The sequence below is a fragment of the Ostrea edulis genome, chromosome 9, assembly GCF_947568905.1.
Source record: "Ostrea edulis chromosome 9, xbOstEdul1.1, whole genome shotgun sequence".
Lineage (NCBI taxonomy): Eukaryota > Metazoa > Mollusca > Bivalvia > Ostreida > Ostreidae > Ostrea > Ostrea edulis.
In genome coordinates this window covers 66,045,154-66,058,739 of record NC_079172.1, presented here as the reverse complement: position 1 = coordinate 66,058,739, position 13,586 = coordinate 66,045,154, and the positions used below count along the sequence as shown (strand labels likewise).

Sequence of the window (13,586 nt, the reverse complement as noted above, 5' to 3'; positions counted from 1 at the left end):
TTTCTGTATTTTATTACTTTCAGGATTTATAAATGTAAACTGTATTGTAGAATTGTACATGTGGAGGACACAATTGATTTTTTCTATTAAGGAACACACTAAATGACATTGTCACGTTCTGTTACATAAAACCAAGGAAAAGAAATTACTCCAAAACTATGTCTCTAAACTGCAGCTGATTATGCTAATATGAACATTTATAGGTTTGTGTCAAAATCCTTTGAGGGGGACAGTCCCTCAGTTGTAGAACAAGGGGGTAAATTCTTAGACTTTTGTATCTTCTTGTGTATCCCCTTGTATAAAAAGAAAATATTCAGTTTGTAAATGTAAAAAAAAAAAAATACGATCAAAGATCTATTTGTCATTTGTTTTCCTTCGTATTGTGACGATTAATATTTATAGTAAATTAGGTCCATGTTTTCCAAACGCAGAAGTGATTTATAATAGAATAGTCCAAGGACCTGCTCGCCACTTTTGGATAGACATGGTCCAGTAGTATATAACAGCCTGCAGTAGGGAAATCAATCAGTCTGATGGGAACAGCTTCAGAAGCGCGTAGAAGAAAGAGTAGGTAGGCAAAAAATAGAAATAAGTAATAGGTTAGGGTGAAAAAACTAAGCATTAGTGAAAATAGCTTAAGGAATTGCAGTGGGGTACTGGGTGCAACTATCCTGAATAAGGGTGAGGCACCCTGTACTATCACTAAGCAATAGGAATTTAGCTCAGAAACGCGGTGAAAGTAGTCCAGCCAGCGAACTACCCTCTGTATATGATTAGAAACTTGAGATAAGTAACTCGGTACCAATCAACGCTCATACAGAGAAATAGAAACATTTATGTTAATGATAAATCAATAGCTCAAGTAGAGTAAGAGGAAAATTATAAATATATGATCCCATCTCTTGTAAAGAACCCGGTAACGCGTTAGAGTATTTATATAAAGATTTGTTACTCGCTATACCATCATAATATTCTTCCAGTTGGTTACATATGTATGTACGACTGCCTAATGTTCCTTAATATTTTATGCAGCATTACATAAACTATCAATGTTTTATACAGTTTTTGGATAATACATGTGCCTAATCCAGGAGGACCCTAGTACCCCTGGTGAGGACGATGAACGGGGATTTCTGAGGAGATTTTATCCTGATTATAGTATGACAAATGCAATTTGGAAAACAATATTTATTCTATCAAACGATAGAAAGAAAGGAAAATATGAACTCCTGGACACACCAGTGGTTGGATCTGGTGTCTGGGAGGAGTATGTCCGGTCATACCCACCGTGGAAGTCTATGTGTTCAAAAGGTATAAAGCTGATGAATTATAGCACACTTTCGTGCGATTATTCGTAGGTATATTTCGAGGTATTCAAATGATACACAATGAATATTCATCAAACATTTTACGTGTCACTTCAAATGATACACAATGAATATTCATCAAAATTTTACGTGTCACTTCAAATGAGAAGGAGGCTGAACCAATCTGAATCCCATTTCCTGTTTGTGAAAGTAAATAAATAATTAACATTAGGAAATATTTCATTTTTCAGGAGAGCTTGTGATACTTGTATTGGTAATGTAATTTTTATATTGTGTATAATAATGCGTTGTACGTACAATTTGCTGTGGCTGTTGAATGGTTTACTTGTGATATCAGATGCTCAGACAGTGAATCTTGGAGTCTGTTCAAAGTATGTAAACATTTTATTGTATGATACTACCTTTATGACTTTTCTTTTTATACATTTAAGTTTAAAAGATTTCCATTCATGGCTTTATGAAAACTTTTCCTCCAAACAGTGAAGGCGAACCTCTACAATGTTGTCGAAATTACAAACTACGTGGTGATTCATGTGAAGGTAATTATCAGAATAATATCGGAGAATTCTGAACTTATTGGACTACTTTCAATCATACTAATATGCATTATCAATCTTATTAAATTCAGATCTTTGATCCGCTCCGTTATTGTAATGTCGCTACACTAACATTACAATAACGAAGCGGATCAAAGATTGATTTTAATCACAGATTGATATATTATATAAGTAATATCTTCTGACAGAATGCTCGCCAGGCACGTTTGGCATAGATTGTAATGAGGACTGTCCTGACGTGTTCTATGGACGTTTTTGTATAGAAGTCTGTAATTGTTCTTCGTGTGACAAGGTCTCGGGGTGTCAGCCGATTTCAACTCAGACTGGTAAGAAAATATCTGCATAAGTTTCAGCGGATAGTGTATAGACATTAACAATAAACAATTATGAGATATATTTCAACAAAGATACTCACTTAAATAAATAAATGCTTATTCGGTATATATGCACATACAAATATACATACATAAATACTAAGGATATTCCATGAAAGCTTAAAAGCTTTTTTCCAATGGGGTCCTTTGATGCACGGATGTTCGCACCAGGGGCATTATGTAGGTGGGAACCGGAGTACCCATAGGAAACCTACGTATCCATACCCTATGGACAGGACTTGCACCTCACCCCGCCCTAGATTAATTTTTTTTTATGATCACAAAGTTCATCTATTCAGCATTTGAAAACATGACGGCCAGATGCTAGATGGAAAAAAACTTCAAAGGAAGAAAGAGAAAAAGTTGTATTCTTGTGTTGTTGTCTCATAACTTTAATATCAAAAAATTCCTAACATGTTTCCCTACTATACTTGTGTCCAAACATACCTTCAAATATTTATTAAAGCCTCAAAAACTCGATCACAGCTTTTGATGATTTCGTTCGTAGACGTAGCCATGTTAGGTAGCCAGTCAATTTGAATCCCGGTTCATTTCCATACTGGCAGAATTGCGTCTAGATGTGTACTAATACCCCACAAATATCTTAGCTAAATAGTTTAGATAATATACCACCCAGTCCCATTAAATGATAATTATTCAAATAGCTAAACTCAAGGCAATGCGGCTTTCATTAGTCATGAGCGGCCGCGCCGGCCGGTCTCTATCTAATGGGCTTATGTAGCATTTTCGTTAATCAAGAGCTTATTTTACCTTTACAAAAACTGGTACAAAAATGTTTTAATTTCTATTAATTATTCGTGTTGAATAGGTCCCTGGTGTTGATAATAAATGAAGAGCGAATACATAACTTACAACCGATTTTATGAATAGATACCAATAGCAAGAGTTCGAATTGACCGGCTACCTAACATGGCTACGTCAACAAACGAAATCATTTGAAGCTACGAGTTTTCGGACCGTGTGTGGCTTTAATGAAAATTTGAAGGTATGTTTGGACACAAGTATATAGTACGAAAATATGTTAAGATTTTTTTATATTGAGTTTATGAGACAGCAACACAAGAATACACCGATTTCAGGCCTCAATCGTCCGAAGCTTTTTGTGACCCGTAAATCGAAGGTTTTTATAAGGGGTGGATCTTTTCAGAGAGCTATGTACATTTCTCCAGCTACACTGACTCCGCTCGAGAAAGTGGGCGGGGTGTAATCGGCCAATGAAAACTCTTGTTGTATTACATCAAACATGTCATTCAAATTGTTCAATCGTCTCATTCAATTGTGTCGTCACACAACGCAATACTATATCGGGTAAAGCGTTCTCATTCAAAGGTGAATTGCGATAAAATCACTGCACATGACAATCAATAAAATAGGTTTCTGTGTGGGATTTGTTTATTTCATTGAAATAACAATAGGCCCATGGGCCACATCGCTCACCTAGATACCATTGCACTGCTCTTGTTCAGCTATTGTGATTTTTAAAGTGTTTTTTCCAATGTTCACTCCCATGAAAAATTGTTAACACAATCTAACCTCAAAGGAAAACCGAACTTGAATTCATACAACATGGATATGCCTCAATACCCATATTACTAACATTACGTTGCTGTTCTGAAAAAGTTTTTCATTCATGTATACAATATGTCAAATTTTATACATCCTAACCCTAGAGTTAACAACACGAATAAAAAACTCCACAAAACTTTGGAACGTTTGCATTTTGATATGATTTAGTGCGGTCCTCTTACTGTTGAAATTGACAAGAATTTTCCTGATAAATTTCCTGTATATTCCTATATAAGAATCTTATCTTCTACTGTGGCCCAGCCTCTGGGCTCCTGAACTGAAAACAAATTCCATTTCAACTACCTGAAGAAGTTTGCATAGTAATATTGTAAATCATGCCCCTGCTGTTGTTGATATGAAGAACTTTAAAGATGATATCCCTATATACTTTTATTTGAAGTTTTGAGCCCATATTGTGGCTCCAACTTACCCACAGGACCATAATGTGAGGAAACTTGAATCTGCACTAACTGGGGATGCTTGTGTATCTTTATGATTCATCATGGTCCTATTGTTCTTAGAGCAAAGATTTAAAGATTAAAATTTAAAGATGCCTTTTTATCTGCATGTGATCCCTATTGTGGACCCACCTCGCCCCCGTGGTCATGGCTTGATTATTGACCCACCTCGCCCCCGTGGTCATGGCTTGGACAAATTATACACTATGTCAGGAAGCCTTGTATTCTCTGTACCCAAGGGTGATTTGTACCAACGTTGAAATGGCGCAGTGGTTCTGGCGAAGAGTTTACGGACAGACGCCTGGCAACATGTGATCGGAAAAGCTCATCTGAAAGCTGTTTTAGCTGAAGTGGGGTAAAACACTAGCTCTTAAGTTGAATAGTTTGTTAAAACTATACGCGAAATACCCAAAGTATTGAACATTTAAAAGTAATGGGAAAAGGGCAAGGATTTGGGAGGCAGTCCTTTATGGGTTTTAGAGTGATTCGACCATTTCTTTAAGGCAGGACAAAATGTAAAGTTTCTTGTTTACTTTGTTTACTTCCTTTGCATTGAGTTGTTTTAATTTTCCAAGTTTAAAAAAATATATTAATCAATATTTTCAACTTTATAGCTTACGTAACTTTAAATAAAACACCTCCTTCCAATTCTATTTTTGTTAAAAGTTAATCGCTAACCTTGCAAGCATGTCACATTTGACAAAATTGTTATCTGCATCAATTCATACACTATGAATGAACCAAATCTGTCTCAATTAACCGGAAATATCATTTAAGCACATATGCAAATAAAATTTCCTGTTTGTGAAGGTAGATCAACACTAATAAAATGTTTGAAAACATTTTATTTTTAAAAAGTGCCTATGATTATTGTCTTGGTACATTTTCACAAGTCAAGGGTTATTGATTTATGTACTTATAGTGAGAGGTAACGAATGGATAACCCTTGACTTGTGAAGATGGTCTTGGTAATGTAATCTTTATGTTATGTACAATAATGTGTTGTACATATAATTTGGTGTTGCTGTTGAATGGCTCAGTTGTGACGTCAGATAATCAGACAGAGAATCCTGAAGTCTGCACAAAGTATGTAAACATTTTATTGTATGATACTCCCCTTGAATTTTTTATATTTTCCAATGTTAAGATCTCCAATCATTGTTATATGAAAACTTTCTCCCAAGCAGTAAAAGTTAACCTCTACAATGTTGTAAAAGTTACAACGGACGTGGTGATTCATGTGAGGTTAATTATCAAACTTTTTTTCTGAGAATTTTGAACTTACTGGACTATTTTCAACTATGGTAATAAATATGTAATGAGTGAAATCTTCTGACAGAATGCTCGTCAGGCACCTTTGGCATAGATTGTAATGAGGACTGTCTTGACGGGTTCTATGGAGGTTTATAATTGTTCTTTGTGTGACAAGGTCTCTGGATGTCAGGTGATTGGTAAAAAAAATGTTTGTGCATAAGTTTAAGTTTTATTCCTCGAATGGCTCAAGTTATTTACTATATAAATGTGTTTATATTAGCAATAAATAGTTACGAGAGATATTTCAAAAAGATACTTAAATAAATAAATGTTTATTCGGTATATGCATACATACACACATTTCAACAAGCTCTGTACCCAAGGATGATTTCTACCTAGTTTGAAATTGGTGCAGTGCTTCTGCAGAAGATAGAAATGTGAAAAGTTTATGTACAGACGGACGGGCGCCTGACAACCTGTGATCGGAAAAGCTCACCTGATCTGAAAGCTCAAATCATATGAGGTAAAACACTACTCTTAAGTTGAATATTTTGTGAAAAATGTACGCGAAATACCAAAGGCATTGAACATTTAAAAGTACAGGAAAAGGGGCGGGGGTGGGGTGTGAAAGTCCTTTATCCACAAACACCTGTGTTCTCAAACTAAGGGGTCTCCATGGCGTAGTGGTTAGAGCATCACGCTCAAAATCACATGGCCTTTCACTTCTGCTCGGTGCGGGTTCGAAGTTTCCCAGTTCACCTGCGGAAGCTCGGTAGTCTTGTATCTGGATTCTCTTCTTCCAAGAAAAACTGGGCGCATCCATATAACTGAAAAATTGTTGAGTGTGGCGGAAAACATCAATCAGTCAATCAATCAATCTCAAACCAAAATTAAGGGTTGTACATAATATGATTCGAGCACTTCTCTAAGGCAGGACAAACTATAAAATTTATTTGTTTAATTTGTTTTCTTCCGTTGCTTTGAGTTCTTTGAATTCCACAAGTTTAAAAAACATGAATTAGTTAATACATGTACATGAAAGGTGAAAATAACGAACATTGATCAATTTCATAACTCCTATAAGCAATACAAAATAGAGAGTTGGGCAAACAAGGACCCCTGGTTATACCACAGGTGGGATGAGGTTCCTAGGAGGAGTAAACATCCCCTGTTGACCGGTCACACCCGCCGTGAACCTATATCTTGATGAGGTAAACGGAGTTATCGTAGTCAAAATCAGTGTGCCAAGAACAACCTAACAGTCGGTATGAAACATATATCTTCAACTTCATAGCTTATTATCACAGATTGACTGAGTTCTTGTCAATATATATATAAATGACAAACTTCACAACACTTTACAATATACAGTTTTTCTCCACTTTTACATATTACATTTTGTTTACTACAGTTCATTAAATTAATGAAATTAATGTTGGTTTCTGCTTCCACATCATATGTTCTTGTTCCCAAACTTTGGCGTGCAGAGGTGTAACTAGCGAATGGCAATGTTTCCTATATTTGATCTACTTGTACACTGGACATCAGAAGTGAAGTGAAGACAATCTGGTTTATTGAGAAATTAGTAAGTGAAGTTTTCAATATACAAAACACTGGTTGCCAACTATATCTCTGTGCACGCTTTGCCTGCTACGCCCAAACCAACTCGCAACTGGTATTTCAAGTGAATATATACACAGGTATCTAAATGTAGACCTGGTGAACATCATTAACTTTACCTGTATGGAAGCAAGTTAGGAATAAAATTATATACATTTAATTCTTTTGTACAAGGTTAAAACTAGGGAAAGTAGTTTGGACATAAAATGTGACACTTAAAGAACTTTAAATAAGACAACTCATTCCAGTTCTGTATCTGTTACTTTTATACTGTTTTGCGAAAAGTTGATCGTTAACCTTGCAAGCGTGTCACATTTGAAACTATTGTGTTCTGAATCAATTTATGCATATTGGAACGAAATTTGTCTTAATTATTGATAACTCTGTTAAAGCACATTTTTATTTTAAAAGAAATGAATTTCATGTTTGTATAGACAGGGAATAAATGTGACGCTTCACTCTCGGATACTTCATGAACAGCATCAGCTCGAACAAGACAAATACTAACCCCTGGATATACCAGTGGTGGGATTAGGTGCCTAGGAGGAGTACGCATCCCCTGTCGACCGGTCACGCCCGCCGTAAATCTATCTTTATCAAGTATAAATGTTATGAATTATTACACACTTTCGTATGATGATTATGGTGCATATTTCGTAGTAATTAAAAATGAAATTTATACAAAACAAATATATATTCCTCAATATTTTTAATTGTCACTTCAAATAGGAAGGAAGTTGTACCGGATATTTCATTTCAGCACATATCCAAATCAACTTTCCTGTTTGGGAAGGTAAATCAGTACTATTAGAATGTTAGGGAACGTTTCCATATTCAGAATAAGCTATGATACTGGTTTTGGTAATGTAATGTTATGATGTGCATAATAAACCGCTTTTATTTGGTGGTGCTGTTGAATAGTTTATTTGTGATATCACTTGTTCAGATATATAATCCTGGGGTCTGCTCAAAGTATGTAAACATTTTATTGTATGATTGATGATTTTTATACATTCTGATTTTTAAATTCTCCATTCATTGCTTTATAAAAATGTTCCTCCAAACATTGAAGACGATCCTCTACAATGTTGTCGAAATTACAAAAGACGTGGTGATTCATGTGAAGGTAATTATCAAAATAATATCTGAGAATTCTAAACTAATTGGACTATTTTCAAATATATAAATATGTATTATCAATCTGATTAAAATCAGATCTTTAATCCGCTCCGTTTTTGTAATGTCGCTACACAAACATTACAATAACGGAGCGGATCAAAGATCTGATTTTCATCACAGATTGATATATTATATTAGTAATATCTTCTGACAGAATGCGCTCCAGGCTCGTTTGACATAGATTGTAAGGACTCTCCTGATGGGTTCTATGGACGTTTTTGTATAGAAGTCTGTAATTGTTCTTCGTGTGACAAGGTCTCTGGGTGTCAGCCGAATTCAACTCAGATTGGGAAGAAAAATATGTGTGTGTAATTTTAAGCCTTATTTCTCTGAAATCGCACACTTTGTAGTCTCACATTGATAATTTCATATTTCTGACCAATAGGCCTTACACCACGAGCTTGATCCTTTTTTCGCTGATTTATTTCATTTTGATATATTCCCATTTTGAATCCAAGAAAGGTGAAGATAACGAACAGTGATCAATCTCAGAACTCCTATAAAGGTGAAGATAACGAACAGTGATCAATCTCAGAACTCCTATAAAGGTGAAGATAACGAACAGAGATCAATCTCATAACTCCTATAAAGGTGAAGATAACGAACGTTGATCAATTTCATAACTCCTATTAAGGTGAAGATAACGAACAACGATCAATCTCGTACTCCTATTAAGGTGAAGATAGCGGACGTTGATCAATATCGTACTCCTATAGGGAATACAAAATAGAGTTGGATTGTATGATTGATTGTATCTTGTTTGTCCCTCTCGATAATTTTTCACGCATATGGAGAAGTCACCAAGACCGGTGAAAGGCTTCAAACTTGGGACTTTTTTCGCCGCTTACTGCCATTGAGCAGTGAGGGTTCTTTAGTGTGCTACACTCACTGTGATATCCCATCCGTTCTTAAGGTCATTTCCGACGACCCGTGACATTCACTCCTAATGCCGAGCGTTTGGCGATGGAAATGTTACTACCTGTTTTAAGGACTTGGGTCTGTCGCGGCCGGGATTCGAACCCAACCATCCGCATGCAGGGGGAACGCTCGTCTTCTAAAATACCGCGGCGGTCATAGAGAGTTGGACAAACACGTATAAATAATAATACAACATTAAAAGTGAAGTTACGGAACATTATTTCGCTCAAAGTATTAAATACTTGCTAAAGTGATACGGGGAAACCAGAAAAAGGCAAAAATTAAAATGATCATTCTCACAACTCCTACAAGGGATGCAAAATTAAGAATTGGAAAACACGGACCTCTGGATATACCAGAGATATGATAATGAACCCTCTCCATCTTCAACAAGAATTTAATTGGTCACATAAGCTACATGAAGTAAGTATAGGTACAGTAAGTATAGGTACAGATGTTAGTGACTTTTAATCAGGTTTTTATATCATTTATTTGATATTCTTATATTGCCGGATAAGGATATAAATTTTATTTCAGAGAATTCCAATAATGAGAGTGTTATCATTGGTTCATCAATGACTGTTTTGTCGGGAATTTCGTTTCGAGACATTTTGTAAATAAACTACGTAAAATTGACGTTTGTTTGTGATGTGACAAACGGCGTAGGAAAACATAGTGTAATAATTTAAAATTATGTAATAGGTGATATCCGCTGCAGAAAGGAGTAAACACGTGATAAATTTTCATGTTGAATCCATCTATTGAAAGATTGAAAGTGAGCGTATGGAACATTATTTCTTCTCCTATCCTTTACGGAGGGGTGTCCGGGTAGCGGAGAGGTAGCACTCTCGCTTCTCACCGCTGCGACCTGAGTTCGATCCCCGTGATCAGCAGTGCTTGTATGTGAGAGGGTATGGCGGTCGCCCGCTCGGACACGTGGGTTTCCTCCCACGTCAATGACCCCCTAGCGCAAACATCCGTGCATCAAAGGACCCCATTGGAAATAAGCTTTCGAGCTTTCATGGGTTATCCTTAGTATTTATGTATGTATGTTTGTATGTATGTATATAACGAATACTATTTATTTATTTTATATTGACTGCAGAAAAGGAAAGTCTAAACATTAACGTGATGGTAGAATGTCCCTATACATGTGAAGTGGGGGAAAAGGCAAATATAACAAACAGTGATCAATCCTATAGGGAATACGATGTTGAAATTTGGGGAAACGCGGACACTTAATCACCAGAGATAGGATAATGTACCTAGGAAGAGTAAGCATCCCCTTATGAATGATCACACCCACCGTAAGCCATCTCCATCTTTAACAAGAATTAAAATTGGTCACATAAACTACACAAATTAAATATGTGATAGTATCGGTTGCATGATCTTCCTATTATATCTGGCTAGTGAGTTACTCCTTTAGCTCGATCGGTAGATCACTGGACACTTGTGTCATAGGTCCAGGGTTTGATTCCCAACAGAGGCATATACCAGTCTCTGTTACAAATAGAGTTACCGATGTCAGATAATTTTCACCAGAAACTGATTTATCTCTTATTCTTATATTGCCAGGTAAGGATATCAATTTTATTTCAGACAATTCCAATAATGAGAGCGTTATCATTGGTTCATCATTGGCAGGAAGTCTTACTTTCATAATAGTTATCGTCATCTACTGCAAAAAGAGGTAAAATGGGAAAATTTCACTTGGCATTGGATGAGAGCTTGGGAAGTCTTCAGAATCATTTACCGAAATACGTTGGTTTTGCGGGTTCTATAAAAGAAACGTATTTTTTGTTTGCGGAAATATGAAGATTTTCTAGAATTTTTAAACGCATATGTTTTCTGTCTTCTTCTGTTAGTCATAGTTTTCAAAGAATTCACAGATATTTCTAAAAAATTTAAAACGCCGTGTATTGATTTTTTAAAAAAAAGATGATTCTTTTTCTGTTCCAATTCTCCATTATTTCCGATCATGTATCAGTCTATTCTTGTATTACAGCAGAAACGGAACTCCAGATTCACTGATTCAAAAAGGTAATTCAAACTGATAGTTTGCGTCAAATATTTTTGAAGGTAATGAAAATGATAGAATCAGGTTTCTAGAAATTTGCTTAACCTATTAACCTATACATGCAGGCGGTTTACAAGTCAGTGCGACACCATTGGATGGATTCCCTCAACTCACTCCATCTTCTAGTAATGCATCTGACGGTAGTTACCCAGAATCAACATTTCATGGCAGGAAATTTGAACCGTTAGACCCTGAGATGTATTTGCAGCAAAATGACTTTACCGATAATTTAATAAATTCACAACATAATAGTCATGCTAAGCTGTCGACTCTAGACAGTGTGTACAGCCATCTCAAGATGGAAGTCGGCCATTACGACAAAATAGATCTGCCATTCGACAGTAGACAGGAAACTGATGACGACTTATACTCTCCACACAGTTCAAACAGTTGTTCCAATAATACAGACTCGGGGTGTTCATCGAGAAACTGCGAGAAGAGATCTTTATCGTCCGTAAAGCAGTGCAGCGAGACTCTAAACAACAATTCACAAACAAGAGATATATTTGTAACCCATGACATCCGCGAAATAGGACTTTCTAAAACTGGTATGATGAAGAAAAATGGAATTTCATCAGTAAAGGTGAAGGTAGAAGCAATACTCTTGGACGAATTGTCAAGAAAACTGCATAGCTTTAAAAGGAAACCTGAAGATATCGAATAATAATAATACTAAAGTACAGACGAACCTCATACAAATACTGAGATACAGACCTACCTCATAAATATGGGGTTATGAAAATCTAAATATAATTCAATGTGTACATTTAAAATTTCTGAAAACTATTTTTAATTTGAAAAGCTCAACTCCTAATCATATGATATATGGAAAATCTGGGAGTTTTCCGATCTATATCAAGTCAAAGTTTTTACAAGAATGGTTACATACTGGGCAAAATTGTTATACTCAGAAAATAAAATTGTTAATATTCTTTAGAGATATTTTTGTACCCAGTATGATAAAGTTGGATATAAAAGCCCTTGGATTGACTGTGTTCAAAATATTTTAGTCGTGTGTGGACTTTCAAATATTTGGAATGAGCAAGGTTATTGTGTAAATGTTAAATGGTTATCTACAGCAGTTAATCTGATTTTGAAAGATCAATTTATTCAGAAATGGTCTTCTGATGTTGACGACTCTTCTAAGGATAAGATTTATAAACATTTCAAACATTGTTATGGTTTAGAGAAATATGTACTTACTTTGCCTGTAAAATTAAGAAAATCATTTATGAAAGAGGGTGTTGCACCGAAGCGGGAATGTTTCCTAATCGGAGCTCTGTGCCAGCACTCGTGAAGTAGAACTGACCTTCATCCATATTTATTCTCTTATTGCGTATTTGCCATTTAAGTACCTGTAGGATTCCCCAGTACTAAGGACAAGCCTAATACATTTTATGTGTCAATACATTATACATGTAGTCTAAACATAATTTTTGAAATCGTGAAAATTAAATTGTCTTTCTTTTCTAAGTATCAGATACAATGTATACGGTTACATGTTACGAGTGTATTAAATATTTAATATTTTGTACTTCTACAGTTTAAAATCACGTATACTCGTATGCATTATTTTCTACAACCAACAGTTGGCAATTGTAAATGACTCTGACCACAAAACAAAACATGGGAAGTTTAATAAGCATTAATAAAGTTCAACATAATTCAAAGTACATTGATTCATCATTTTAGAAATTCGCTCCTGGAATACATATAATCTTTTCCACTCAAACTGTTTAACAGTTATTTACTTTGTTTGGCCCTAAAGTTTTTCTTTCAAAACTTTGCAAAGTTCACAACGGTTTTTCGTAAAAGACACCATGCCTTTGTCAACAACTTTCAGTTAGAAAAACATACAAATTCTCTTTAGCCACCTTGCTTATTAAAAACAACAGGCATTGCATGCTGTATTCAGCTTGTTTGTTGCGAGTCCTATTCACAAACTATACAGTGTCCTTAAAAAAGAAAGCATCGTTACCCATTAAAGTCGATGACCTTTTTTATTTATGTAAAAGTCGATGACCTAAAACTGGACCACGCAGTAGACCTTACATTCCTATGGAAAATTACCATAGAGGTGAAGTTGAAAATAATATCAGTAAAATTGTTTCGATTTTTTGAAATTTACAAAAAATGTCCTTGTAAAACAGAATTTCAAAGCTAAGGTTTTTAGTGGAAAACTTGAAGATCATGTTCTTACTAAGTTTATTTTGTTTCACGGAGGCAGTGTT

At 35.4% G+C, this 13,586-nt stretch overlaps 1 protein-coding gene and 1 long non-coding RNA gene across 2 annotated transcripts; both read left to right on the top strand.

Moving 5' to 3' along the window:
- Positions 1-1,523: 1,523 nt before the first annotated feature.
- On the top strand, positions 1,524-8,328 carry LOC130050384 (uncharacterized). The gene is made up of 5 exons (XR_008798821.1): positions 1,524-1,699; positions 1,809-1,867; positions 2,074-5,544; positions 5,644-7,258; positions 7,613-8,328. It is a non-coding gene; the product is annotated as an uncharacterized LOC130050384 (long non-coding RNA).
- A 2,235-nt stretch (positions 8,329-10,563) lies between these two features.
- LOC130050592 (uncharacterized) lies at positions 10,564-12,456 on the top strand. The gene is made up of 4 exons (XM_056150829.1): positions 10,564-10,582; positions 10,821-10,968; positions 11,284-11,318; positions 11,421-12,456. The coding sequence occupies exons 1-4, from the start codon at positions 10,564-10,566 to the stop codon at positions 12,017-12,019; spliced, it is 801 nt and encodes a 266-aa protein (XP_056006804.1). The 3' UTR covers positions 12,020-12,456.
- The last annotated feature ends 1,130 nt before the right edge of the window (positions 12,457-13,586 follow it).

Coding starts and splice junctions, on each gene's coding strand:
- LOC130050592 (XM_056150829.1), top strand. Junction 10,969..11,283: donor GTCATCTACTGCAAAAAGAG/GTAAAATGGGAA, acceptor CTTGTATTACAG/CAGAAACGGAACTCCAGATT. Junction 11,319..11,420: donor AGATTCACTGATTCAAAAAG/GTAATTCAAACT, acceptor CTATACATGCAG/GCGGTTTACAAGTCAGTGCG.